General features: G+C 40.8%; 1 protein-coding gene across 1 annotated transcript in view; it reads left to right on the top strand.

The window, feature by feature from the left end:
* RMDN2 (regulator of microtubule dynamics 2) overlaps positions 1 to 8,864 on the top strand; it is a 49,394-nt gene extending 40,530 nt beyond the window's left edge. Inside the window, exon 11 of the mRNA XM_054819696.1 lies at positions 8,151 to 8,864. Within this exon, the coding sequence (XP_054675671.1) occupies positions 8,151 to 8,204 (54 nt within the window). The 3' untranslated portion in view covers positions 8,205 to 8,864. The remainder of the gene's footprint in view (positions 1 to 8,150) is intronic.
* The last annotated feature ends 18,261 nt before the right edge of the window (positions 8,865 to 27,125 follow it).

Genomic DNA, 27,125 nt, shown 5'->3' with positions numbered 1-27,125 from the left:
AATGGTTTACTTTTTATTGCTTCTGAGCATCCACAGTTTCCAGTGACTTCAGTGGGAACCAGAGGTGCTTGGCATCAGTAAAATAGCCCATAGCTCATTTTAATCCTCAGGTCAAATTCTCAGCTGGTCTAACTCAGGGCACTTCTTTGACACTTTGTCTAGGATCCATTTCATGTAACATTGCAAGTTAAGTGAGATGATTTTTGTCTTGAATGTTGTATCAAATCCAAATATCCTTTCTGTGCATCTGTTCTACCACATACAGAGTATGTTTTTAATTCAAGGGGTAGAGGGGCTTCCAAACAGAGTTAATTCCTGTTAAATTAAAAAAAAAAAAAAATCAGATGGCCAGTTTCAACCCCATTATGAACCTAAAAAAGGATACCAAAGAAATCATAAAAGAAGAGACAAGTTGTGATTGAATGACTCCTGTAAGTGCTCATACCAGTTTTTAAAAATAGTTTGGCACATTTTTAACAAATCAGTCTATGCTTTTCTTTTTCTTTTTTTTTTTTTTTAATTTTGAAAGGAAATACAGGAGATTTGGTGCAAATTACATCTGGAAAATGAAACTGGTGTTACAGTATTAATTTAGAGACTTTTCTCTTTATCCTCTCTAAACAAAAACCTCCAATGAATCATACAGTCCTTCCTTGGCCATAAATACTGTCATACTGTAGAGTGATGCTTCACTGCAGGAGGTGCACGGGACATTAAATTGTCCTCCTTTTCTCTGGTTGCTGTCCAGGTGGATAACCTCAGGGTCCTGGGAAACATTCACCCTTTCAGTAAAAGAGATCCTAATGTTCAGGGCTGCTGTTATTTTAAAGTGCGTAACAGCCGCTCTGTTTATCTAGTAGATGTTGCATTACCCTTACTGAGACTCATTGCTTTGTAGTGCGCTCAAAGCCTTGGTGAGTGTGACTACATGAAGGGCTGTCGAAACCAGATGGGTGGACTACTGTGATGGAAAAAAAAACTTTTTTAAATTTAGGGAGGAAAACGTGATTTAAATTTGAAAACATGAGCATTTGTCTTGCATATAGAAAGACAAAATGAGTGGGTGGGTGTGCTTGATTAAACACATAATGCTTTGCACATTATGGGAATAAGACACTGATTTCTTGTTTATAACAAGATTGCTGGGTATTTTCAAGACTGGAACTTGGAGAAGATTAAAGTCTCAATGTAGGATTATAAAGTATAATAGTAAAGAATTTTTTTTTCTTGTATCTGGAGATGAGCGTGGGTGTGAGAGTGTCCTTGTAGGTCCAGTAAGCTCACCACAAAGGGATTAACAGCCTAGCAGAGAAAGAGATTAAAATTTCAAGGTTCTGGTCTCTATGATATTTTTTTTTTTTAATTAATCTAAAAAGCATCAGTTATATTACAAAAAATGTAGTTGTGGAAGAGCTGAAGACAGCAAAGCAGAAAGAATGCAAAGCAAATCCATTTGCATTGAGAGTTGCTGAAACTCTTACTTACAATGCAGATAAAACCTTTCCTGAAGCTGAGAATGTATTTTACAAAATTATTGGTAATTTTTAAAAAATAATCTTAATTTCAAAACCACTCCCTCCTTCCCAGCAATTACAAATGAGGGCAATTCGGACTTGAAATTAACATGTGAGAGAGATTTAGATATTACAGAAATTGATCATTATGGCATTCACTTCTCACAGGTGTAGAATGGCAGGAGGCAGAGACTCACTAAAGACTCTGCCTTCAGTTCAGCTTCAGTTGCATTTGAAACTCTAGAAAAGCCCATGTAGAGGAGGAGGAAAGTGTAATAATGGGCAGGAACAATGGCTGAATGTTTGCACATGAATGCATCTGCTGGGGAGAAATCATGCCCATAAGATTTTCTTACATTTTTTTTACATCACCATAATTGATCTCCCTGGTCATTAATTTACGTTTTTAATATTGTCTTTAAGAAAAAGAGCGGGAGTTACAGAGGGATGGAAGAGAGGGCAGAGTGTGAACTTCAGCACCCATCAGTCATTCCTAATAGAACAGACCATTTGTATATATTGAATTTTCCACAACAGATTTTCCAAGAAATGCCTACTCCAGCCGTCATAGACTGGTCACATGTAGCAGACCTTGCTGTGGTATTTCCAGTAGATCTCAGATGAAGCTTCTGTCTTAATCTGTCTGAAGTAAGATTTTGAGGAGGAAAAAGTAATTTCCATTTGCTTTTAAAGGGAAGGGTAGAAATTATGACTCGTTCGTGAAAAAACTACTCATTGAAACTATGCAAAAAATTTGTGTTAACATTATTAAAATGGTTTTTTTCATATGAAACAGAACATTTTCTTTTCTCAACATCATCAGCTCAATATGAAATATTATTGTTTTCAGAGGATATTTGTTCCTTTAGATTTTATGCACATTTGTTCTCCAAATGCCAAGCAAAAGTCCATGGCGTTTCAATTACAAAATAATGGAAGTATTCACGTTTGTGTTCATTTTGAATTCTAGGCTATTGTTTTCCTGCTTATACTGTTTGTGGAGTTGAACAAGAATTTCCTAACAGCTGCCACCAACCCAAAATTAAATCATTTTCGAATGTGCATTAAAAAGCTATTCCTTAATTAGTGATTCTGTTTACACTGAATATGAGTGCTTCAAGTGCAGGGAATGAGCTTTTTAAAAACTCATTATGAAGAGATCAGATTTCAAACTGTAAAATGCTGGTAAAAATGAGGCATTTTAAAAGAGCTGCTAAAAGAATTTGAGACCTCCTATATTTTATATTATTTTGCACTTTGGAGAATACAGTCTATGTTTTCTCTGCCTTACTGATCAGACTGATTTGTGATCTGTATGTTTTTTAAGTTCTTGCCAAAAGGTTTCTTTGCATTGTCTGCTTATTCTTTCTCCCACTCCAAAAATGATTCCAAAAAATGATGAAGATATTTTTTGTAGTGGTTTCATACATAAAGTCTATCCTGATAAATAGTGAGCTTATTATATATATTTTAAATACTGAGCTTATTATGATTCAATTGACTAGTTTATCACAAAGCATTCCAACGTCCTATCGAAAGTAACACAGTTTTAGCATAGTTCTTAGTGCAGCAAGGCAGATCGACGGACTATTCCTCAAACCATGGAGTGTATCTCCTCCACTGGCGGACTGACGATGCAGGGAGAGAGTGTGAGAAATATTCATGGAGGTGGTGGTGCACTGCAGGACGAAGAGGTTTGCAACTGGTTTCCTGTTGAATTATTGGCAGCTATGTATTCTAAAGCTGTGCTTGCCTTGGTCCTAAGACCCTTGAGAAGTCATGGTTCATCCCTAGAGGAGGATACTAAAAATATGAAAGAACATAAAATGTCCTAACTTGTGACATACAGCAGTCAAGAGAAGGTTGCAAGTGGATGATTGCATTGGCTTATTGAAATATATAAGGGGAAAAACAGTATTATGCAATTGTATGCAAATTAACACCTACTACAGTCACACCATCTGTGAGAGTCTATCATGAAACTGAGAATGCATAGTGTATAGCTTTATATGATTTGTAGTGTCCACAAGAGTGTATTGGGTTTACGTGGCCAGGTTTTGGCAGCAGCGGGGCTACAGGGATGGCTTCTGTGAGAAGCTGCTAGAAGCTTCTCCCATGTCTGATAGAGCCAATGCCAGCCAGCTCCAGGATGGACCCACCACTGGTCAAGGCTGAGCCCATCAGCGATGGTGGTAGTGCCTCTGTGATAACGTAGTTAAGAAAGGGAAAAACCCAAACCAAAACCCAAACCTGTGCAGAAACAGCAGCAGAGAGAGGAGAGAGAATATGTGAGAGGAACAGCTCTGCAGACACCCAGGTCAGGGAAGAAAGAGGGGCAGGAGGTGCTCCAGGTGCCAGAGCAGAGATTCCCCTGCAGAAGACCATAGTGAGGCAGGCTGTCCCCCTGCAGCCCATGGAGGTCCATGGTGGAGCAGATATCCACCTGCAGCCCCTGGAGGACCCCATGCTGGAGCAGGTGGAGACACCTGAAGGAGGCTGTGACCCCGTGCGAAGCCCATGCTGGAGCAGTTAGTGAAGAACTGCAGCCCGTGGGAAGGACTCATGTTGGAGCAGTTGGTGGAGGACTGTCTCCTCTGGGAGGGACCCCAGGCTGGAGCAGAGGAAGAGTGTGAGGAGTCCTCCCCCTGTGGAGGAAGGAGCAGCAGAGACAACATGTGATGAACTGACCACAACCCCCGTTCCCTGTCCCCCTCACTGCTGGAAGGGTGGAGGTAGAGAAAAATTGGGAGTGAAGTTGAGCCTGGGAAGAAGGGAGGGGTGGGGGGAAGGGTTTTTAAGATTTAGGTTTTGTTTTGTCGTTATCCTACTCTGATTTGATTGGTAATAAATTAAATTCATATTCCCCAAGTGAAGTCTATTTTGCCCATAAGAGCAACTGCTGAGTGATCTCTCCCTGCCCTTATCTTGACCCATGAGCCTTTCATTATATTTTCTCTCCCCTGTCCAGCCGAGGAGGGGAGTGATAGGGCAGCTTTGGTGGGCACCTGGCCTCCAGCCAGTGTCAACCCACCACAAAAAGCTATTACTCTGTAATTAACAATCCTTGTGCATGTTTTGGAGTCTCTACTGTTACAGCCCAGCATTTCTCGTGGAGCTGAGAAGGAATGATACAGCTGTACCCAAAATCAGGGGTGGCTCTCAGCACCTCATTGCTGTTACTGCGTATCAGAGCACAGCTTTGGACCACCCTTGCAGCCCAGCTCATTTAATATACCATGCAGCCCCGCTGACTTCAGTGAAACCCTACAGGATGCATGTCAGCTCGGGATTTGGCAGTGGTTGCACACAATTATGTTATAGTTGGCTGGTGTAACCATTTTGGCTGTGGTCATGGGGGTGTATCGTTCTCTGTTGACAGTTGGGACTTTGTCAACAAGTGCACACATGTGCAGTGCCTGGGTTGAGTGTGTTTAGCGCATAAGGAAATAATTAGCAGAGATGGAAGGTAAAATCATTATCTTTTTGTCTCTGCTTTAATTGCCATTTAATTTTTACATGCACATTTATATGTGTAAGCCTGTGTGTGTACATATTAGTAAAATTTTTCGGCAGAAATTAACTGTCAAAATGTCCCTTCAGTTAAGCCAACATTCCCTTTTTCCCACCAGCTTTTTTTTCCATCTTGCTCTTGTTTTCAACTCTCTCTCTTCCCTTGTTCAGTCCCTGGCCTCCCAGGTCTTTTTTGCCTGTGTATGTTCCCTGTGGATGATGAAACATAAAAGAAAAGCAACTAAATAGGAAGAGGGGAAAATACAGTCACTGACCCTGTAATTTGAATACCTTTTGTGTAGCAGTTTGCAGAACATTTTGAACTCATACTCAACTCTGAAAACGATATGAGAAGTGTTTAGTAAATGTAAGCCTTGACAGTAGAAAGTCAAGGTTGAAAATGGCTGTGTATTCAGTCAGCGCTGAACTAAGCCTCAGGGTGAACAAATGGGACTGACGCAAATATATTGCATTCCTCCTACGACTTGCGCCTCTTCCTCTGCCTGTCACGCTCTAAAGGAAGATCAAAGCCTGCCTGTCTCTTGGAAAAGAAAGAAAAAAAAAAAGCAAAAAAGAAAGCCGACCTGATTGTTCATTTTTAGAAAGCCACAGACCCAGAAATCAATGAGGGAGAGAGTTGACGAAATACAGGATTTATGGCTTTGTCTTCCCATTAACTGTCAAGCTTTGGTCATTAATGAAGTTTTCATCCTTAAAACTGGAGACTGGTATACTGAGCAGACTTGTGGCTTCTCTCGCCTCAGCGTGACACACCTCTTGGTTTGGAAGGACCCTATCCAAAGGTGACATCATAATTCCCTTCACTGACCATTCTCAGCTTTGTTTTTAATGCCATTACTGATGTATTTTTTTTTGTTAATGCCTTTGCCATCTGAGTTGTTATTGACTGGAAGCTGCTGGCTCAATCAATGCAGCCTGTTAAGTAGTTTGCCACAATAATAATTCCTGCTTTTACTTGATGTAGTCTTGTTTAGAACTGGCAACCCAGAGGTAGGACACTTTGCACGTTTGCAGTTTCTTCTCCAGCTAGTTCTTAGAACAATCACGGGTTTGTTTCATTCTTTTCCCTAAGCCTAGAGGAAGATTCAGGAAAGATTGCCCAATATTTTTGGGACCTTTGCAACTCATCACAGCTCATTGCCCAATATAATCCTTTGCTTCTAAGGAGAGAAACAATTATACAGAGTTGTTTGGAGATATATTTTTAAAATGCTGTATCCTGCAAAGTGAGTAAAGAATCCCATCAACCCATGACAAGCTGAACACCATTCAGATATGAAAAAACCTGCATCTTTATCATTTTCAGCTTAGAAAACTGTGAAAAGAGTAGGACTGGATACAATGACACCTTTTTCATTTTCTTAATAGTATGGGACAATATCTGGCTTTTTACTGTTTTGTGTAATGGAGTTGAGTCATTTTCACAAGTTGACCACAGTCAGTACAGAAAAGTGTATTTTCCCTGAATTAATCAACAAATTGATACAAATGTTGAGTTTTCCAATTTTTATTGAAAGCCACAGGCTGGTGCTCCAGGGAGCCTGTAGTGACCTGGAGTTTAAGGGGTGCTGAATTCAGTGTGACATTTCCTTCTGTTAGAGTATTTTGGCAAGAGCTTACTGGTTTTGCAGTGTGTGCCTTTTAAAGCCTCTGATAAATGATTAGGCAGATAGTTTAGCCTATTGTTGCCAGTGGGAGCAAGGCAGCGACTCCAAGAGAAGTGTTCAGCTAATGTATTAATGCCTTAATCCAGACCAATAATATAATGCAGTTTGACAAGTCTGGCATATGGTTTCTATCATCTCAATATTCTTCTCTATTCCTGCATGACATTATAGACAACTAACCAAAATAAAGAGAAGCAGGAATTTCTTCACCCGTAAAATGTATTTTAAAATGTCCGTATTTTGTTCCAGCTCTTTGGTTGATTGGATAATGAAGTGATCCTGAAATTCAGCGATTACTTCACTGTCTGTCTACAGTATTTTCTTTCAGAATTGCCTGTGGTGTTATCTGGGAAAGAAATACTGGTCTCTGTCACTAGAAATACTTGCACAAAATTTGTCATGTGCAAGTGCTTTTGACTTGCGCTGCTAAGCACACGTGGGTGCGTGTATTGGGCGTTTGGGCCTGCAGGTACGAGGTGCTGACTTTTCAGAAATGTGATTTTTAAACCGAGGTGCATTTTGCAAGCTAGAAGTTTTGCAGTGGCAAGTAAAGCAAGTGGATTATATCCAGGAGACCTTTCAAAACTAAGTAGAATAATGGAGTTTTTGTACTGTGGTTACATGTCCGTATGCATGTACCCCTTTCTGAACAGATTATAAGTGGAATAGCCAAAACATATGTCACTGGTTACCTGTGAAGGCGTCTGTGGGCTGGGTTTGGTTTAAGGCCCTGTGCAATGTGTGCATTTACACGTTGGCCTGAAAGGAGCCTTTCCCTTCTGTCCTAGGAGGTATGATGTAACGCTGGCTCTGAGCATGGCAGATTACTTGCCTCTTGCTCTCCCATTGGCTCCACTCTGCTATGAGCCTAGTAGCATAGGCAGAGCCCACCACCACCAGTATGGAAGATACCGACTGTGTAGTCAGTCCATGGTGGTTATTACAGGTAGGTACGGCTGTATGCACTGAAACCACAATCTAACCTATGTCATTAATTGCATTTCCCAATGTTTTCTTGTTAATTGCGTAGTAAATCATCAGCAAACATCACGGAAATATCTTTAGAGAAACTGTGCACAGTCGGGTTGCAAGATTATGTAAAGTATGAGGCAAGGCAGTACTTTATGCAAAGTACACCCATAAAAGTTATGGCCTAAGCTGAAAGGCTTACTGCTCTGCTGAGAGGCTATTTGTGGCTAACATTTTAAGTGCTTTAACAGAGCTGTAAAGGGAGGGCTGCCATCTGGCTCTTGTTGTCACTTCAAACTTTATTTTTGCAATCACTGATAAATTAACTTACTGTACGGTCTTGTACGTTCTGGGGCTGTTACAGTTGTGTGTTCTGTCTTGTTAGTAAAGAAACGTGGATAGGCACGTATTAGGCAAATGAAGGGATTTATTCTATCTAAGTTGATGCATGATTGTCTCTTTCTTTCAGGATAAAGAGGCCCAGAAAGACTTAGAGGCTTTACTCCTTACACTGAAGCTGTGATACTACGCACTTTTTAACTCTTCATGCTGCGATAAAGATTGCAAAACTAAAATGAGAATCTAGAGTGACTGGGAATTGCAAGTGAATTCCAGCTAAGTCAGTGGGAAAACTGTCATTGATTTTGGTTGGCTTGAATCATGGCTTTTAAGCCTCTGGTGATTATGAGATGAAAATGATGTATTCAGTTTTGATTATTTATAATCTTGTACTGAAGTTTAATTTTAGATTGCTAACACTGTGAGTCTGATTCTCTGAACATGAAGTCCACTGCTGGCAATGGACATACTGGGGGTTAGAACACAAAATGCATAAATCTCACTCTTTGACAGATTGATCGACTAGTATGTGATGCCAGCATAGAACTGTGTGTAGCAAAACCAAACAAAAACATGTTTCTATAGTAAATTATATTTGTATCAACTAATTTACACAGATGTATACAGAAGAAAATCATGAATGTTTATGTTTACATATTTCTCTACTCTTATAAAATTAGAATCTTGTTGAAGTTAAAGAAAAAGCTGTTGCCTTGACAAAGCTCTTTTTACTTTAAGCCTACTGTTGGTTTTACATGGAAGTGTGAAAACTTTATAAATTAAATATTAAAGTTATATTTTATTTGTAACATCAAGTACAATATTAAAAATCAGACCAATGAAATCAAGTGTTTTAGATTAATCTATTACAGCTGTGATGTTTAATGGATTTGTTACAGTCCCTCCACCAAGTGTGTGAATCCTGGCTCCTTCTCTTTGAACAGCTGCCTAGCATGGTGGCATCAGCGTGTCTTTGGAGAACCTAGTCCAGCATGTGACCATCACTAACCTTTTATATGATCTATATAACATAATCTGTACATAAAATTAGACTAATTAAAGACCTACTATTTCTCTCTGAGTGTGTAGGACAGCAATGTTTTCAATAAAATGTAACAGGTAGGGAAAGAATTTTGTTCACCAGTGGACTGATCCAGAATTCACCGAAGTCTGTAGAAAAATAAAGGTCAGCTTTCATTGGCTTTTAATTCAGGACCTTAATGTAGATGCAGGGAGCATATCTGGAAGAGGTAAGCATTTCTGTTGAAGGAAATACAATTGGATAAGGACAACTGCACGTTCCCTTGACCTATTTGATGTGTAAGATAACATGGACCAGTTTATGGCTAAGACAAGCAGGACTTATATGGCACCAGTATATTGAACTAGCAATTGGGGCTTTAATTTTGGACGGATGGGGAACAGTGAAATTAGCAAGTAGGAACTACAGTCACCCCAACAAAGATCTAGAAATTGGGCAGATGTGAAGGAGTATGAATACATATGACTGAAGCATATCATGGTAAAAATGAGCTTTAACTGCTAACAACGGAAGGCAATAGATGCAGTACACCGAAAGAAGACAAATGTGTAGAGTTAGGTTTGAATTTAGCCTGACTCCATGACTCCTCTTAAAGTACAGAGATTTCTTTTCATAAAATAGCACTGATCATTTTTTCAAACATTTTCTTTTAAAATATGTTTTCAGATGTGCAAGCATTACTGTGAGATATCTCTGAACAAAATCTGAAAGTTCAGAACCAGTTCTGAGTTCTTGCTGTTATCTTCGTGATTTTCATTATCCTAAAGATCTTTGCAAATTGAAATGTGCATTTTAGTTGTTTTTAATGTTCATTCTGAGGGAAAATATTTCCTATAGCTCCTTTTCAGTTTCAGAGTTCTCTTTTCTTCATACACCATTTCAGAGAAAAGGGGAAATACCATATGAGATAAATCCTATTGAATAATTCCTGCTGTTACAGAATAATTGACTTGTGAACAGAGAAGCTGCAAAGGTGATGCATCTTGAGTTTGGTAAGGGGCTTTTGGTAAAGACAGCTTTTGACATTTTCATAGCCAATGCAGCAAGCATAGTTTAAATGCTCTATAAGAATGATTTGTACTTAGGGTTGTTGTTACCAATTCACTGTTGCCTAGGAGAGTGTAATAAGGAGGCCTTTACTTGGTTCAATTTTCTGCTAATCGATACACTTCATAAAATAGATTGGATTATGCAATAGATATTTAATTTACAAGCAATTATTGCCTATAAAGGCTGAAAGGGTATCAGAGGAATAGATTAGAACAAGAAGTTATTTAAATTAATTGCTGAAATTAGGTAACATAAGTAGGATTTGTTTCATTGAGGGCAGATAGAAAGTATTGAATTGAAGTAAGTAACAGATAGAGGATGGAGGAGACCTGGCCAGTTGTGGTAATTCTGTGGAAAAGCACTTGCAGATTCCAGTGAGTGGCAAGCTAACCATGGGTCAATAATGTCATGTTTTTGTGAAAAAGCAAATTTCATACTAGACTGAATAAATAAGCATTCCCCATTAAATTCACATGAAATAACCTTTTACTCTAATTAGGCCTAATAAGGTGTAATGAGGTCTGAGCTGGAATACTATATCCAGTTTCAGGCACCACACTTGAAGGAGGTTGGGGGCTAATTGGAAAGAGTCCAGTGGAGAGAGACAAGAAAGATGAGAGTGCTAGACAACATCATTTTGTGTGTAAAAACTGAAAGAATTTGGTTTGTTTAGTCTGCTGGAGGAACGAGTTATTCACATTTGTAAAAAGCTATTGCAGAGAAGACAGTAAAAAAAAAAAAAAAAAAAAAAGCCAAAATCTTGTTCCCCAAATCCCAAATTCATAGGACAAGAAGTAATTGCCTACTTTTAGATTAGGCATTAGGAGAAAATAATCCTGATGGTAACTTTGCAAAGCCCTGCAATACATTTCCTGAGAACATTAAAAAATCATTTACACAAGTTTTGAAGTAAAAGTTAAACACAGAAGACTTTAAACATTGGCAATGTCTAAGGCACAGTTCATCCTCTGGCAAAGGTTGGACTAGATGACTTCTTCGGGTCCCACCTGGCCTTGCTGTCCCCGGGGAGTGCACAACTCCAGCCCCCGCGAGCCCCAGGCACTCCTCCTGGGCGTCTGTGGTCGGTGGGATTGCGCCTGCGCACACTGGCGCTGCGTCTGGGCCCGGACTGCCAAGTGAATTTGTACTGGGGAACATTTACCAGCATGTTCTGAATTTAAAGATGTGCATTGTGGCTGCCCTCGGCTATTTTTTATCACACCTGTGGTTTTAGTCCACATGATTGCATTTTTTTAATGACTTTTAGGATTTTATAAATGAAATTACTGATCTTCCTTTTCAGCCTTCTGAATTAAGCTCATTTTTCTGTTTTAATTTTTGCTCATTACTAGTCCCTGTGTAGAATGACAAAATAACATCTGGGAGAGAAAAAGCTGGTCTTAATTATTCATGCTAAGTTGTCTTTCATAGTTCGCAGAAATATTCTTCGCACGGGTAAGAAACTGCTGGTTTGTACAGCTAAGATATTTTTTGCTTTTTAAATTTTTTACTAGTTAGTATACATGAGCTTTCTCAATTTGGGGGGGTTTCCGCTTTGCTAATCTGAGAACTTTTAAAATTGAAGTGTGTTCCCTCAATTGTTCTCTAATTGCTCCTTGGAATAAAGCTTTTGCATTTAGTTCTAGGACTGGACTATCTGTGTCACATCAGCTGGAGAAACAGCAAGCATAGTTTCAGAGGGCCATATGTTTTCTTTTTTTTTTTTTTTTTTTTTTAAATATCCACAAGCAGATATTCACTTCCGTAGCTTTGTCTCCGTGGAGGAGCTAGAAGCTAACGGTATTAACCCCTGCGGGCCTTTCAGCCGTATGGAGCAGATGGGGCCGCAGGCTGCCTGAAGCTGCGGGGCTGTGGCTGCGTTGCCCGCTGCCTCCTTCAGCTCTGGCACTGCCGCATCCCTGGTTTGGTCTCTGCTCTGGGACATACACTGTAAGTTCTCCAGGGGAATTTGTCTGTTTACATGTTTGCAAAAGGTGAGTTCAAGGGACCTTGTTCTGGTACTGGGATTCTTGTGCTTCATTACAGTTAAAATTACTAGTTCTGCTTTCCTGATTATTGAGATAATTTTTATTTCTTGTGGTGAAGCTAAGGGCTCTGTCATTGCATCCTGATCCCTTTGGGATCGGCCCCCTGCAACAGCAGGTAATCACAAATTAAGTTATATATTTTTTTGTAGCAATTGGCCACTGCCACATTGTGGAAACCCTTGCAGTGATACACTCTCGTACTACTTTGTTTAAATTACTCTTTTCTTTTGCAGAATCTCAGGGTGATTTACTAATATCAACACACTGACTTCTGGAATGAATTAGGAAGCACTCCAACAGTGGTGAGTGGCTGACAATTTAGAAGGGAAAGTGACAATTCCTGTGCCTAGTTAAATAAAACAAAAACCCTGTTAAATCCACACCTGCAACTTTGTTATTATAGTAGTAACAGCCTGAACTAAAATAAACAAAAAACAAAAAAACCCACAAACAAAACAACAACAAAAAAAAGCAATGAAGAAGTGGCTACCAGAGATCCAGCCATGTTCGGCCCAAACATATCAGCTTATCTGTGTCTACTTATCTTCAGCCATCACTACCTGAACACCTTCCACCTGAAGTACCTAGAACTGTAGGGAGCTACTGTGGCTGTCAGCAAGGTCCATGGGTTTTCTGGAATTCTCCTGGGCACCCTGGAGGGCAGTCCTGTGGTGTTTTCTTTCAGTGGGCACAGCAGTCATGATGGACGTGTTACACCTACTCCGAATCAGAAAATCCTGCAGTAATGTGACAAGTAATTGTAAGATGTGAATTGCAGCATTCATCCAGTGCAAACTCAAGGAGGAGTAACTCTGACTGAAGGGCCAACGTTATTGTTTGCTTTTTTTTTCTGCTGTCCATAAGGTTATATTCTTATTTTCCAGCACTTTTCTTTCTGACAGGCTCCCAAGTTCCTTGGAGAAGAAACAAGTGAAGCTGCCTTGACAATACAAAAATAAGTAAGCTTTTCTGGCCCCATCTATGTTTGTGTAACCCATGACACTGGTAAATGAAGCACTAGAACTAAGAATGTGGAACATTAATATTATTTTTTTGAGGAAATATTTTACTCATTTCATTAAAATAAACAACAAGTCATTCTAAAAGTATCTGTGGGAGCAATGTCCAGTGTGAACTTGAATATCAACACTCTGAGCTCAGTGCTTGGTAGTGCTGCTGACCCATGATGTGACTGTGGGGTAAGCTACTTAGCCATGTACCCACGTTACACGCGTGCAAATACCATCTATCCACTCTTCATCTCTCTTGTTTATTAAGATTTATTATGAGCCGGTTTGAATTGCCTACCTGTATGAGCCAAAAAAACAGCCACACAGTATGGACTGGGAATATTGTAACCTAAACATGTCTTAAGGACATGTGCGTGAATGTGGATGCGCTTTTTACCCTACCAAACTAAGTGCAAGTTTCTAATTCATGGATAAAGGTAATCAACATGGCTGATGAAATTTCAGCCCCCAGGTGAGAGAAATCTTCTTGTTTGTTGTTCAGAAAAATGTGGCAAATCAGCAAAGTGGATTCAGTGATTTACCTGTGTTTTCCTAATCTTGGAAGAAGATAATTTATGAAGAAATGAAAAGTAATTTGTAAAGCTCCTGACTGTGGCTCTGGGTTAAGGTTTTCAGAATGCTTGGCCAGCTTACATAGTGCCCTATAAAATCATATGTGAAGTCTTAAAGCAGTAATAAAATTTACATTTTTCAACATAAAAGAGCAGAATGCTTCTACAGCAACACTTCTAAGCACAGCACGGGAGTTCATACAAAAACACTGCTAGACTGTGTGTTGGCTTTGATACCACCAGTGTACGGGTATTGGCAGTTGCAAGCAAAACGGCGTGCCTGGTGCATTCATCACGATCCTTGAGCAAGAGTTACCAGTGCACGCTGGCACAAAAGACTATAACTGGGTGTGTGACCCCACGATCAATTGATGTCGTCTTTGTTTTAGAAATGTTTGTCTTACTAGAGTGTAGTTTCACTTGATCTGTCCCTGTAAAACCTACCTGTGACATTTTGGTGCCACTGAGAACATGGCAAAACAGCCTCTGGACATCAGTGAGACCCAGGCTTTATGCCAGGATGAGATTTTTAAAAGTACCTGCTTGACCTCGTGTAACATTTGCTTCTGTGCATCCTGATAGTTCTCACAACTGTGGGGGGGCCATCACTGTGGTTGAATGGACCATCTGCTTGGCACCAAAGCTGGCAGCAACTCCTCCATTGCCAGGCTGGCATTGCAAAACGGGAATGCTGACCCGTGGTTTTTCAGTGACTGGTAGAGCCAAGCCGAGGTCCAGCCAGGTCTTAACTGGTTGGAGAACATGCACAGCAGTAAGCAGTAAATAGGCTTCATTTTTTAGGCCTTTTTTACTCTTTCCATCAGCACCTGAAGAGCTGTCAGAGAAGACGAAGCCTTGGGAAGCATTTATGCTGCATTTTCAGACTGGTTTTCTGGAATGCGCAGGAAGCCCATGCAGGTTGATAGATACACAGCTGTACCTCCAGCCACAGAAGCATATTTGTAAGTGCAGCTGTGAGCAGCTGCCCCAGGTGGTGAGGGGCGGCCGTGTGGGAGCCGGTCTCCTCACAGCTGTGGGCCAGCACCCTAGTGAGGCCAGGGGAGAGCGGCCCAGGGTGCCTGGAGCTGGGGTTCAGGTGGGCTCTGGCAGCAGAGAATTGGCAATTTGGTGCATGTAATTGGGCTAAATCTTCCCAGAGAGCTCATGAAAGGTGTTGGGCTTGTATGTCTGGCTGCTTCCCTTCTCTGAAGGATGCGCACTGGTCAGTCAGGAGCTGTGTTTCTGCAGGAGTTTGCTGGAAGATGGGCTGAGCCTCTGGCTGCTGCTGGCCTGGAAGCAAAGGAGGGGTGAGTACATGCTCTGCGGGGTATCCAGCTTTGTGCTGCTGTGTCCGTATCAGGAGAGTGTGTGTGACCCACATGATGGGTACCGCAATGGCAGGTGTTTCACAAGTCTGTGTGTCTGCTTATGGCACCTGCCAGCGTTCAGTTAAGAGAGAAAATCTGGAAGCTGTCCCTAGGAAGTTAACCAAAGGCAGACAGGATTTAGTAACTCCTAATGAGATGTGTTAAGTCTTAAGCCTGTAGCTACCTACGTGCAAGGCTTTCCTCCATGCAGGGCTTTGATCCTTCAGGGCCTGCAGTGGGACCTGGGGGGACACTCCAGAGCCTTCCGCTGTCACCACTGTGTTCTCTGGGGCATGTGACAGTGAAATGAAAATGGCTTTTTTCTTCTTTTATTACTTCAGAAAATGTTTTTGTTTGTGTTCAGTAACTTGAATTTATATGGAAAAATACAAGGTAGAAAAGACATTTCAAATGCATTACTTATGAACTGCCATTTTCCTGTGGGAAGAGCTTGTTACTGTTAAGCAGATGAGTGCTAAAATCAAGCTAGAACGTACTTGTGAAAACATTGCTGTAACTTGGTTTTGTGGGATATGTTTTAACTGCCAATATTTTATTCAGTTTCCTTCATAACTGCTTACAGCACTTGGTTAAAATCCTCACTGAGGGCCCTGCATGGAAGCGGTGCGGTGGGTGTGAGGCAATCAGGAGCCACTGCGAATGAGTGCAGCTCCATCTGCAGCGCTCTGCACGGGGAGCTAACGCTGATTCCCAGCAGCTGAGATCTGCTCCGTTAACTGGCAGCCTTAAATGAAAGCTAAGGGGCTTTTCTTACATTGTTGGGGGGTTGTTTAATCTTTACATTTAGACTAGGGAAGGAGCTTGAATGAAGGAGCTTTTCTTACGTCAAACAGTGAGCAGCAGAATAGAAGCAAATGTTTAGTATATCTACAAAAGTATCAGGCAAAGGCAGACAGGCTGATTGGGTTCACCTGCACTGCGACGTCCTGATTTCTGTGTTGCACTGGCTTTACTCTGGTAGGAATGCTATGGATCCTGTCTTACTTTGAATGTCAAATTGTAATTACGTATGCAGAAATTGTACGGGGACCACAGTTTCTGTGTTAGTGTGCGTATATATATACACAAAAATATTTGTGTGGATGTATATATCTATCCATAAATTTAACAGAGGAATTAAAATAGATATCACTGGCTGCATTTTGTAGCTACAGTAAGCAACTCGATTACTTTGTGAACCTTTTGAAGTTTTTATCCATGTGTGAAGTGAAAACTTGAGAAAGGATGTGCAGGCAGTCTAAGTGTAGAGTTAAAACTGCTTCGTGAGAGGGAATTGCCAGAGTTCAGCACTTAATTGGACCTCCCTCTGAAAGACAGGAAAAATATCTGTTGAATACAAGGTATTGCTAGATATCTTGTATGCTGGAGAGGAAATGCTAGATGACAATTGTGCTTGAGACTGCAGGTTCATCTTGATATAGAGCTGTCAGTTCCTATTGGAAGGCCCTTACATGTTCAGCTTGGGGCAGGCAGATAGTAAAGAAAAAGGTAGAAGATGCTGTAAATTTGTGTATTAACTTTCTTCGCCTTGGCTTCTCAAACTGTGAGCTTGTGAACTCCAAAGGGTTTACTGAGTTTAGTAGGAATCAACTCATAGTCCATCAACCCTGTTTCTGAGGGAGACGGTTGTAATTGGTATCTCCAAACTATTGTGTCCACTTCTAGGGAGTCTGTGGCTGAAGGGGAGGGATGAGAGCTTTGTGTTATGTTTTTTTCTTTTGAGGGTGCTTTTTTGTAAGTAAGGACTATGGTTTGCAGAGATGCTCAAGGAGGCTTGCTTAATACCCACCTGTGGTATGATTGACTTTGGTTTCCTGAACTGAGTACTCATTCACCAAAAAGTAAAGTAACTCCTGTGGGAGTGGGAAGGGAAGAGAAATTTCAGGCAAGATTGAAGCAGTCCTAGGTATTAAGTATGAGGAGATTGAAGCACATCCCTGAAAGGCTCCTGCTGAGACGCCGATAGCTGGTTCGCTCACCCGTTACACTGAATCTCTTCCAGTTTTCTTGCCAAAACAAGTGGTATTTTCAGTTGTACTCTGAGTAAGGAGAAGTCAAAATGTAACCTTAAACCAGTGAGCTTTAGAGGCAGTATTGCAGCGGCCGTGAAGTGATTTTTTTCTGCCAAGCAGACAGGCGGGGCGTTCAGCAGGAACCGCAGGCCTGTCAGTAAGTTTGACCTGAGACAATTGGGGCCCCATGGCCCGAAGGGAAGGTGTCCATAAAAATTAAGTCCTTGGCAGAGCTGTGTATATCTCCAGGACTGCAGTTTCCAAGGGTTTTGGCAAACTCTCTTTTTCAGCGTTGATCTTGTGTGAGTCCTCTCTGGAGTTGGCTTTGATTTTTAGTCCAATTTTTCTGACATATGGGAGTTAGAAACAGACAAGTTTGGATCCTCAGTTCAGCATTTGCTTTCTGCATTGGTAACTTCATTACTAGGTACAGCCTCCAATATGTTTAATGCATACAGTATGTACAACTGAGGGAAGGTAATGCTGTAATTACTAAGTTACTCGATCATCATCCTACCAAGCTACTTCTAATGACGTATTTTATCAGACGAGGTCCTTTCTGGTCTCTAGCATAAGCTTTTGCAACTAAGTGGAGCACCTCTTCTTCTTTCAGTGTCCTAAAGGCTACAAAAAATATTTATTGCACTGGAGACCTGTGAAACTTGCCAGTCAGGTACTATTTCACTCAATATAATGATGATAAAATACAGCTGAGGTGGAAAATTGGGTATGAAGCAGCCCAATTGCCCAAATCCACATTTTCTTTTTTCCAGTGACATAATAGATTTTCCAGTTGTTATTGACAGATTTCATAAGGATATATCTCATATTCAGAGACAGGTTGAGAAATTCTTGATATTGCAGGCATCACAGCAGCCTTAGAGAGATGCCTGGTCTTTCAGCACAGATGGAATTCTCTGTTAAATTTTGCAGACTACTTTGGAAAACTTCTGGTGTGAAAGGATACCCTTCTGAGGAGTGCTTCATGTAGAGCACTTTACACCAATGTTAGTGTGGCATGACCCTTTGAAACAATCTTTTTAGACAGTATTTACCTGATCTCTTTTATTTTGAGAAATATGCCGTAAGTCTCTTAAGACGTTTCTCCTGTAGTTGACACTTGACACCTGCAAATTGCTCTGCATTCCTCGTCCTTCATGTTCTTCTAGGTTTAAAACCAAAAACCAAACAACAAAGCTCTCAACACAGTCTCTAACTCTGATCCGGAGAGGGATCCAGGTGCCCTGGACTACAGTAAAGATTTTCCTGCTGATTTTAAGTGGAATGTTCTCAGGTGTGATAGTGAGTAGGGAGCCATAAACTTAATTGTAATTATCTTCTGGGTTTTGGTTGCTGCCTGTAAGGATGCAAAGTGACAACAGATTAATGTCCTGCAATAAAGCCAGCCAGAGAACACTGTTTGCACATCACAGAAGCCACAATTTCTAATCTGACTGTAAACTTAAGGGATGGGAGGAGCCAACAGGTTTTGTGGTGTAGGAAAGAAAACAGTGTGTTTCCATCAGAATGTTATCAGAGTGACAGTTCAGCAAAGAACTTAGAAAAATCATCTTAAAAACATAATATGTTTTTCTTATTAATCCATTGGGTTTTTTTCCTCACAGAAGTAGCTTTAACATTTCCCTGGTATTGATTTGCAAAGATGCTTGTCCATCAATTAAATTTTTAAAAAAAAAAATGCATCATCAGTATTCTTCCCATAAACTGAGACCACATGACAGCCTGTAGGACTATCCCAATAAGCAGATAACCCTGTGAGGACGCGTTGGGGAAACAGTGATGCTGGGCTGCCGCTGAGTTGCCAGCCATGCGGTTTCCTCTCTGACAACATGCTGCTTTGTGGAAGCCCCATCTGTTGTTTCAGTTGTTGGAGTTCTTGCTGGGCATATTGGAGACAGCAGTGCAAGCATTAAAAAAGAAATGAGAAACCCTGACATGTACCAGGATTGATTCTCGGTGTTTCCCAGCTGCTGTTTGACTGGGACAGAGGGATGCTGAGGAGTCTTAGCAGTGCTGGGCAGCAGTTGCTGAGGTGCCTGGGGCACAGCATTTGTTCCAGCAACGCCAGATTTTGTTGATTCCACAATTAAGTGCTATGGGACTTTAATTTGCTATTTACTCATTTTTCATTTCCTTCACTTTTGGCATTCAGACACAATTTTGATTAAAAGATTGCCCTGGGACATGAATGCTTTCCTGGAGCTGCAAGTTGGATCAGCAAAGCACTTTCCTAAGATCTCCTCCTTAACACCCGTCCCTTTCCCTAGGGAAGGGGTGGGCTTGCCATGAGGGCTATAGCTTGAAATGTGCCCATAGGTTTCATGGTAACAGGAATCCCCAGCAAGAGCTTTGGCAAAGGGCTTGACTGCATCGATGTGCTGGTGTTACTCTTAGCTCTTCTGTTTCTAGGTTGGGGAGTGAAATTCGTGAGCCTGCTTAGGATCCCAGCCTCTGCAACGAACAGGGAGAATTAAGATGTCTCACAGAGTACCAGTAAGATGTGGTTTTCTTAGGGGGCTGCAGCCTTCACTGTTACAACACCTAACACAGCATTTATGTCTGCATCCTGTGATGTTTTCTCAGTCCATCTTCTAAGCCTGACAATGAGCCCATTTACTGGAGAAACTGATATATCCACCATTAGGAAATGATACTTGTCTGCCCCTGAGTCCCATTGTTGCCCTTGGCTTAGGTGTACAAGTGTCACCCTGACTTGTTGTATGTGTTTGCATTTCATCGGATGTTACCAGTAGTTTTTAATTTAAGGGATTGTATTTAGGTGTTGGTGAGTGTGGGTTGGTACCAAACTAGGTCTTCTGCTAAAATCACCTTGTGTTTGGGTATTGGCCACAGCATTATTTACTGTTTCCTGAAAGGCAAGGGAGGAACAATGCAAACATGCATCTGTGTGGAACATGTTTGGCAATATAATGTTTTTCTGGGAAAACTCCTTATCGTTGAATGATTATTGTCAGGGCTATGTCCAAATTCTTTCCTCTTCCTCCTGCAAAAATATAAAACCCAGCTACAGTACTTGTATCTCTACATGCAAACTTTCACAGAAAGATTATAGGCCACTCGTTAGGTGTTCTTTTTTTTATTTTTGGTTGTTTTGTGTTTTTTCTTAAAAAGTGCTGGAGAAGTGCAATGTTACTTACATCCATGGGGATTAGGTGCCTAAATGACTTCTAGGGGATATGGTCTTGAAAACTTGAGAACTCCACCCTGAGTTGGAGCAGAATTATATTGGAATCATCTGATATTTGTTGTGCTTGTGCTCGGGCATAACCCTGAAGTTTTGTCCTGTTAATGTAATCCACCTTTGGTTAATATAAGGACCAGTTGAACTTCCTTGCTAACAAATATCCTTCATTTACTCCCAGCAAGCTTAGGCTTATTTGCAGGCATTCAGAACTAAGGAAACTTTAGATGACCGACTTCTGTAGCATTAAAGTCTCTATGTGGCTTGTTCTGCGAGAGCACTGTTCAGTTCCACTGCAGCAGTAGGCTGCTCTGTCTTTCCAAACAGGAGTGAAGTAAAAATAAAACATAAATCTGGGGGTTTTGTTGTTGAAGGTTTTTGTTTGGGTTTTTTTCCAGCTGGAAAAAAAAATAATAGCAGCGACCTTAGTATTCCTATTGTTTTTTCATAGATAAATAAGAAAAAAAGCTTGTGCCACCAGAGCAAACTGTCAGAAAAGGTGAGCATCCTAGCTGTGAAGTATGACAAACAAGAATGTTCTTTCAGACTTTTCTGTTAGCCAACTTATATGGACAAACTCTCCCACTCCTTGGGCTGCTCTTATCAATAACTAAAACATACTGATGCTTTAATTGATCACAGATTAAGCTCTCAGCATTCATTTTGCTGGCCAGATTGAACAGTGGGGAGATGTTTGGCTGCAGGTGAAGAATGCCCTTTGCTGGAAGATGCCAAGGTTTCCTTTGAAGGAGACCGAGAGTCCATTTCTGATATGTTCCTGTAACTGCCTTTTGCTGCCCCCTGTGCACAGCTGAGTAAGATGTGAGTGGCAGATTGGTGGACTTCAACCCCACCTTTGCTTTTAACAGTAGAATTACTTCTGCTGTTTGCAACTTGATTTTTTTTTTTTTCCCTCTGTGGGGGTGACTGTGTGTGGAAACATCTAATGCTGGGCTTCTTAAATCTGGAAGCCCAAGCATGACTATAGGATTACTGCTTTGCATCTGGCTGCATATTTCTGCTCTGAAATAAAGAGCACATGAGCTCCAATCTTGTGGGTAGGCTGACATAAGGGAAATATTTCAGTTGTGCTTTGGTCCTCGATTAACAAGGCTATGATATATCAGTGTCCAAAGGTGGACTGGACTCGGAGCCAAAGATGTAGTGCAAGGCCTCTCATGCTGCTGATATGCCCATATCACTTTCAAAGAGGTTGGTGCTCCCTCTTGCATAAGGGAAAGTGTAGTCTCTGTGCCCACCTCTTCCTGTTTGCACTCTTTCTTGGGGGTTCAGGTGGGCAGGATCCCAGATAATGTTGGCTCCTGAAGATGGTACCCTGAGATGAATTAAGCTGTTTGGTTTTGGATGTGCAAGTTTCACAGCAGATTCGTAGCCATAGATGTAGATACCAAGTTCGTGTTCCCAGCTTTTCTAGACATTTACTCTTCAGGTACAAATGCTGAAAGAGTCTGATGTCACTGCAGCCAAGTGGCCCATCTGCTCTCGCTTGGTTTCTCTGTCAGTGCAGGGTAGCTCTATAGATAGCACAAACAATTCATCATAGGTATTGACGGCAATATAGGGGTTTTTGCATGAAATTCGAGATACTATGCTACCTGTGAAACTCCATTTTATAGTCTGTCATGACCAAGGCTGTAGCTGGAGAGTGAAAAGGAATTTGCTAACTAGGATGCAAACCAAAGCTTTCTAGAGGCTTAAACAGTTTACATGATACAGCATTTTAATTGGTGTAAACCCTTCCAGCAAGGAGGCAGAAAGGGATTTTTTTGAGCTTGGAAATGATTAAAATCATGCTGAAACTTTCCTAACAGGTGCTAAATGTGACATAGTGTGTGGTCTCCCTGAACAGGGTTGGCTTTCCCAGTAAATGGGAAAGTGTAACATCAGATGTTTCAATGCATGCACATGGATAAACAATGCTTTTATGGCATATTAAGAACAGTTTGGTTTATGGCTCTTTAGATGCATCTTAAAATCTTGTTCTATGATGACTTTAGCAGAGCTGTCCAATTTGCAAGATGTGCTTCTAAAGCAGGATGAGAGCTGTACCTGGTTTTTATTAACTATATTACAAAATAAAAATAAACCAAGTTGCCTACAGCTGACACTAATGTGGACCCTCAATGTGTTTCATTAAAAATAATAATTCTCGGGGGCATGGAGGCAGAGATCAAGCCCTTTTTGTAACCTAGAAGCCCTTTTGCTTGTCTAGGAGAGGAAAGTAACCCGATAGTCTTTGAAATTTACTGATAGTCATCAACATCACTGGACTTTGAATGAAGCTTTAGTCAATTATGAACTTTAACACCATGTTTGAGTTTGTTCCTGGACAAAATAAGTACCTTTGATGTGCCTTGCAGGCTCCTAGCAGAGAAGCTTTCTGCTAGTGTGTATAAAAGGGTCCTGGGGTTGTAAGTCGAAACTTGACAACTGCAAGTGCAGAATTACAATGAGGGTGGTCTAATTTTTTTAGACCAGCATAGGGATGTGCTGAATCTCTCTAATTTGTTATTTATTCATGTCTGAGTGCCTTTGTGAAGAATGAACTCAAACTGACTTGGGAGTTAAAGTTTCAACAGAGAAATTCATAGGACCTCTGCAGGAGTGCAAGCTAATTACTGAGCACAGGTTGAGGGCCAGTCCCTTGAAAGAAGCATTCTAAAAAAATCTAGCCTGGTCAGAGCTAGACAAATGAAAAGAAATATTCTGGAAGAACATTGGGGCTTTTTTTAATCTTTACTATCTAAGCCTATGTTGCTACTGAAATCTGTTTCCCCAAGAGTCATATTTCACTGAAGTCTGTCTTTCCTAATAGTGCTGCTACATTTAGCAGTCAAAACTAAAAAGGCAGTAAACCACATGCATTTAAGCTGAAAACATGTTGTATCTCCTAATAAATTTGGAGGCAATTTCTGTGGCACAGTTTAATAAAATTTGTCTTGGTGAACATCTGTAAACAAATGTTTTTGTGCATTGGATAGAAAAAAGCCTCTACAAAATCTGAAGTACAGTTTTGATACCTATTTTTGATAAACCAACAAAATGTTTCTGGACACTGGGAAAGCAAGCCTTCTGCAAATGTTTTTGACCAATAGCTGAGCAAGGATGAGAGAGCAAAGAAAAAAAACTAACCAACCCACAAACCAAACACTGGAAAGAAAAAAGTAGAGTTCTAATTTCTAGTTATTTTTGACGTGTTGTTCAGTGGTCTGAATTCTCCTGTCCAGATTTGGATTGATGTAAATTGTAATTTGTTTCTTATCTTTAAAATCTAATTTTCAGTATGCAGTAAAGTCAAAAATATGCAGTAAAACATGATAGTCAGATTAGGGATTTAGGTATTTGCAAACATGTTGTTCTATAGCTTTTCCTCTCTTAAATCCTGATTACAAAGTTTGACTAAAGACATGCCATGCATTTACTATTGTTGTCTTGATATTTGGAAACATATGAGAATACATGACAGTACTTTGCAAGGAATTTATTTTCAAAATACTGAGGGGAAAGCTTAGATTCTTTGGTTTGTCACCATTACAATAAACATTTCCTTTTGTGCTAAAACTCAGTGAGCAAATGGGGCATGTCTTAAATTGCATGGCTACTTCACTTACTGCTATAGGTAAGGTTGCCGCGTCTAGTGCTTAATCGTTACTTCAGGTATCAAAGATGCTGTGGTGCTATTTAGAACTTTAAAAGGATTGAAACCTTTGCAAGCTGTGGGGGATTTTCACCAGTGGTCATACCTGTGTACACTGGTCCCAGTGGATCATGAGTGGCTCTTTGTTAGAGCCTCGGCTTGTGAAGCATCCTGGACCAACCCTGCTCCTGCAGGCGAGCAAGCACCTGGTTCCTGAAGCCAAGTGGAGAATTCTCCCTGCTCTCTGTTTGTGCTGGCCCGGGTCTTCAGGGAGAGCCGGCAGTACATGCGGTTCCTGTTAACTCAGAAAACAGAAACATCTGGGGAAGACGTGAATGACTTACTGGCTCGGTTCAGCAGCAGGAAAGCCTGTGACATCGTTCTGGGCAGATAGATCCTCTCCATTATGTGCTGAAGCAGGGAGCAAATGCACATAAAAATCACATAAAATCCAGCTCAGAACAGCAGGAGATGGGCAGTAATGACTGTCTTGTATGGCTTTTCCCTGTTCCTGCCTCTGGGGATGCTTCTTAACTTCCTAAAGGAAGGCAAAGGGAATGCTTTTCTCATCCAGTGGGAGTGGGGGGCAGTGCTGAGGAAAAGCACTTCCTAGGGACAGCACTGGGTTTCCGAGGGTGGTGCCCATACAGGTTTAACTTCAAGAGGAAAGGGAAGTGAACCAGTCGTGAACATGTTATTTGCTATGTGTTTACTTTAGGCTTTTTCCTTCAGATTTTTTTTTTTATAGTGTGGTGGGTAGTTATTATTATTCCTGTGAAGGTAGAATGATTAGACCAACTCCAGGAGGCCCTGCTGGATCAGGAGGTTGGACCAGATGACTTCCAGAGGTCCCTTCCCATCTCAACCGGTCTGTGATTCTGTGACATCAGATGGTTAAATTGGGTTAGACTCCACAACATGGCCTGGTTAAATCAATGTGGTTTATTTCCTCAGTCCCTAAGGAAATGTGTCCCATCAGTGTAAGAGTATTGTTTTTTTCAAATATAACTGCACCACTGATGATGTTCTGTAGCTTAACATGTCTGTTTCTAAGCAGGGCAGACCTAAATAGCCGTCTCTAGCATATGATGAGTAGTAAGGGAGGGACATGGCGCATCAGTAACCTAAATTGTAGATGTTCATATAAGAGGCTGTCTATGCTCTCCAGTCAGTGGAGATAAAAGGACAGATGGGATGAGATGCCCTCTGCAGGTGCATATGTGTGTGTGTGTTCATCAATTACAACCTGTGGTCCCTAGGATAGGTACCCTGGGGATGGGGCAAATTAGCATTAGCAGCTGTTAACATTGTTTTTCCTCATTTTCATTCTCCTCCATGTGATGAAACATTTCTTCCTAGTTTCTCTGACCTGTTATTTTAACATCTCTCCTTCTCTACTGTGTTCTCCCTCTCACTTCCAAACTGCCCCAGTTTTCCCTATACTTACTCCTCCGCACATACGGAATCTTCTTTGCTATTGCACCTGAAAAACTGCTACTTTTATTAGCATATGATCAAACCTTGCTGTATTTCCCCAAAAGGCAGGAAGGTGCCTATCTAGAAAAATAAATGCATATAGCTTCAGTTCAGTGAAATAACTGACTAAAATTCTCTTGCCGGCTAGAGTTTTGTGTATTTCAGGGAAATAACTGAAGAAAAGAGAGGGATGACAAATCCTCAGGGAGGAATTTGCTCATAATTACGTGGAGACCTTGACTGTGTATGAATGTAAGGATGCAGGAAGCCCTGCTCAATGGATCTTTGCTATCTTTAATTTGGATACAGTTTGGGGGCTATAAAGAGAGCTAAAGAGGTCCAGTCACTTTATTAATTGACTTTTCATAAACCCTAGAAGAAAACACCTGTTCTCTTGAGAGCAAAAGTTTATCTTTAGTATCCAATCCTTATGTATCTGTTCTGCTTTCACAATTTCAGCCGTTCAGACAATTGATGGAGCATCTATTTATTCCAAGAACATCCCTAAAGGTTTATGTTCTGCTGTATAGTTTTATGGTTTTATATGAAAACTGCTGTATGAGCTTAACTCTGGGCACAGGCTAGAGCTATTTACTAAAGCAGAATAGTATTGTATTAGGGTAAGAGATAGCTTGTGAAGATAAGAAAGGAATCTTTCTGGCTTTCAGTAAGACTTGAAGATATTTGAAACAGCGTTGTATAGTGAATACATTGTCAGCCAAATGCTTTGAATTCTGGCACTGCTCCTGACTTCAAGGAAATTAGTACCTTGCCCTTGAAATGCAGAGGACAATATTGTCAGTGTGCTGTAGATCTGTGTGCATAGATGCTAAGCATCTTAGTCTTAATGCCACCAGGAGTAGGGGGTTTTTTGTACAAGGTTTCGGTTCAAGTATAATGTCACTGGAGATTCTGCCTTGTCATTCTCTGGGGAACCTTCTGAATTTAAATACTTAATCTAAACCTGATTATTCCCCCCCATGGGAATTCATCCTTGTTTCATTTTATTAAACACTTTCTGGGGTGTTTCTGACCAAAGCCCATTGACTGATCTGCCCTCAGCTCACTGTGGCACAAGTGCTTGTCACATACTTGGAAGATGCAGGCTTGGCAGGATGAAGGAAGGAACGCTCATCCAGAGAAAGCTGGTGGAAAACACTTCACTTTTGTTCCTGTGCCACCTGGAAGGGTTGCCCAGAAAGCTTCCCTGCAGGGCACGTTGTTCTGGAGTGCAGGTACAGCTCTTCCTTGCTTCTGCCAGAAACAGAAAGATGAATGTAGTTATGTCTTGGAACAAGTTGCAGCACGACACCGTGTCCCAGCAGCTATATACATGAAGGAAGGGAAGGAAAAGGAGTTCTGTTACAATGAGACAAAGGTTCATTTAGGAATCTCATTTTTCATTAGGGTAATTATTATGAAGTCTGAGTTTAATTTCTGGTGGCACTTTTTTTTTACTTGAATTGAGTTATTTAAATTTCCTGACCCACAAAAGATTAATAGCTTCACAATTTATGATTTTTCTCTGCAAAGTGAAAAAATATACTTAAAAATAAGATATACAGTAGAATTAAATTTTCAAACTGCAGTTTGGAAGTTTTTCAGAGTACAAAGCATAAAAGAAGC

Source organism: Grus americana, chromosome 3 (assembly GCF_028858705.1).
Source record: "Grus americana isolate bGruAme1 chromosome 3, bGruAme1.mat, whole genome shotgun sequence".
Lineage (NCBI taxonomy): Eukaryota > Metazoa > Chordata > Aves > Gruiformes > Gruidae > Grus > Grus americana.
The sequence above is the reverse complement of the archived record's forward strand: the minus strand, read 5'-3'. Positions and strand labels throughout refer to the sequence as shown.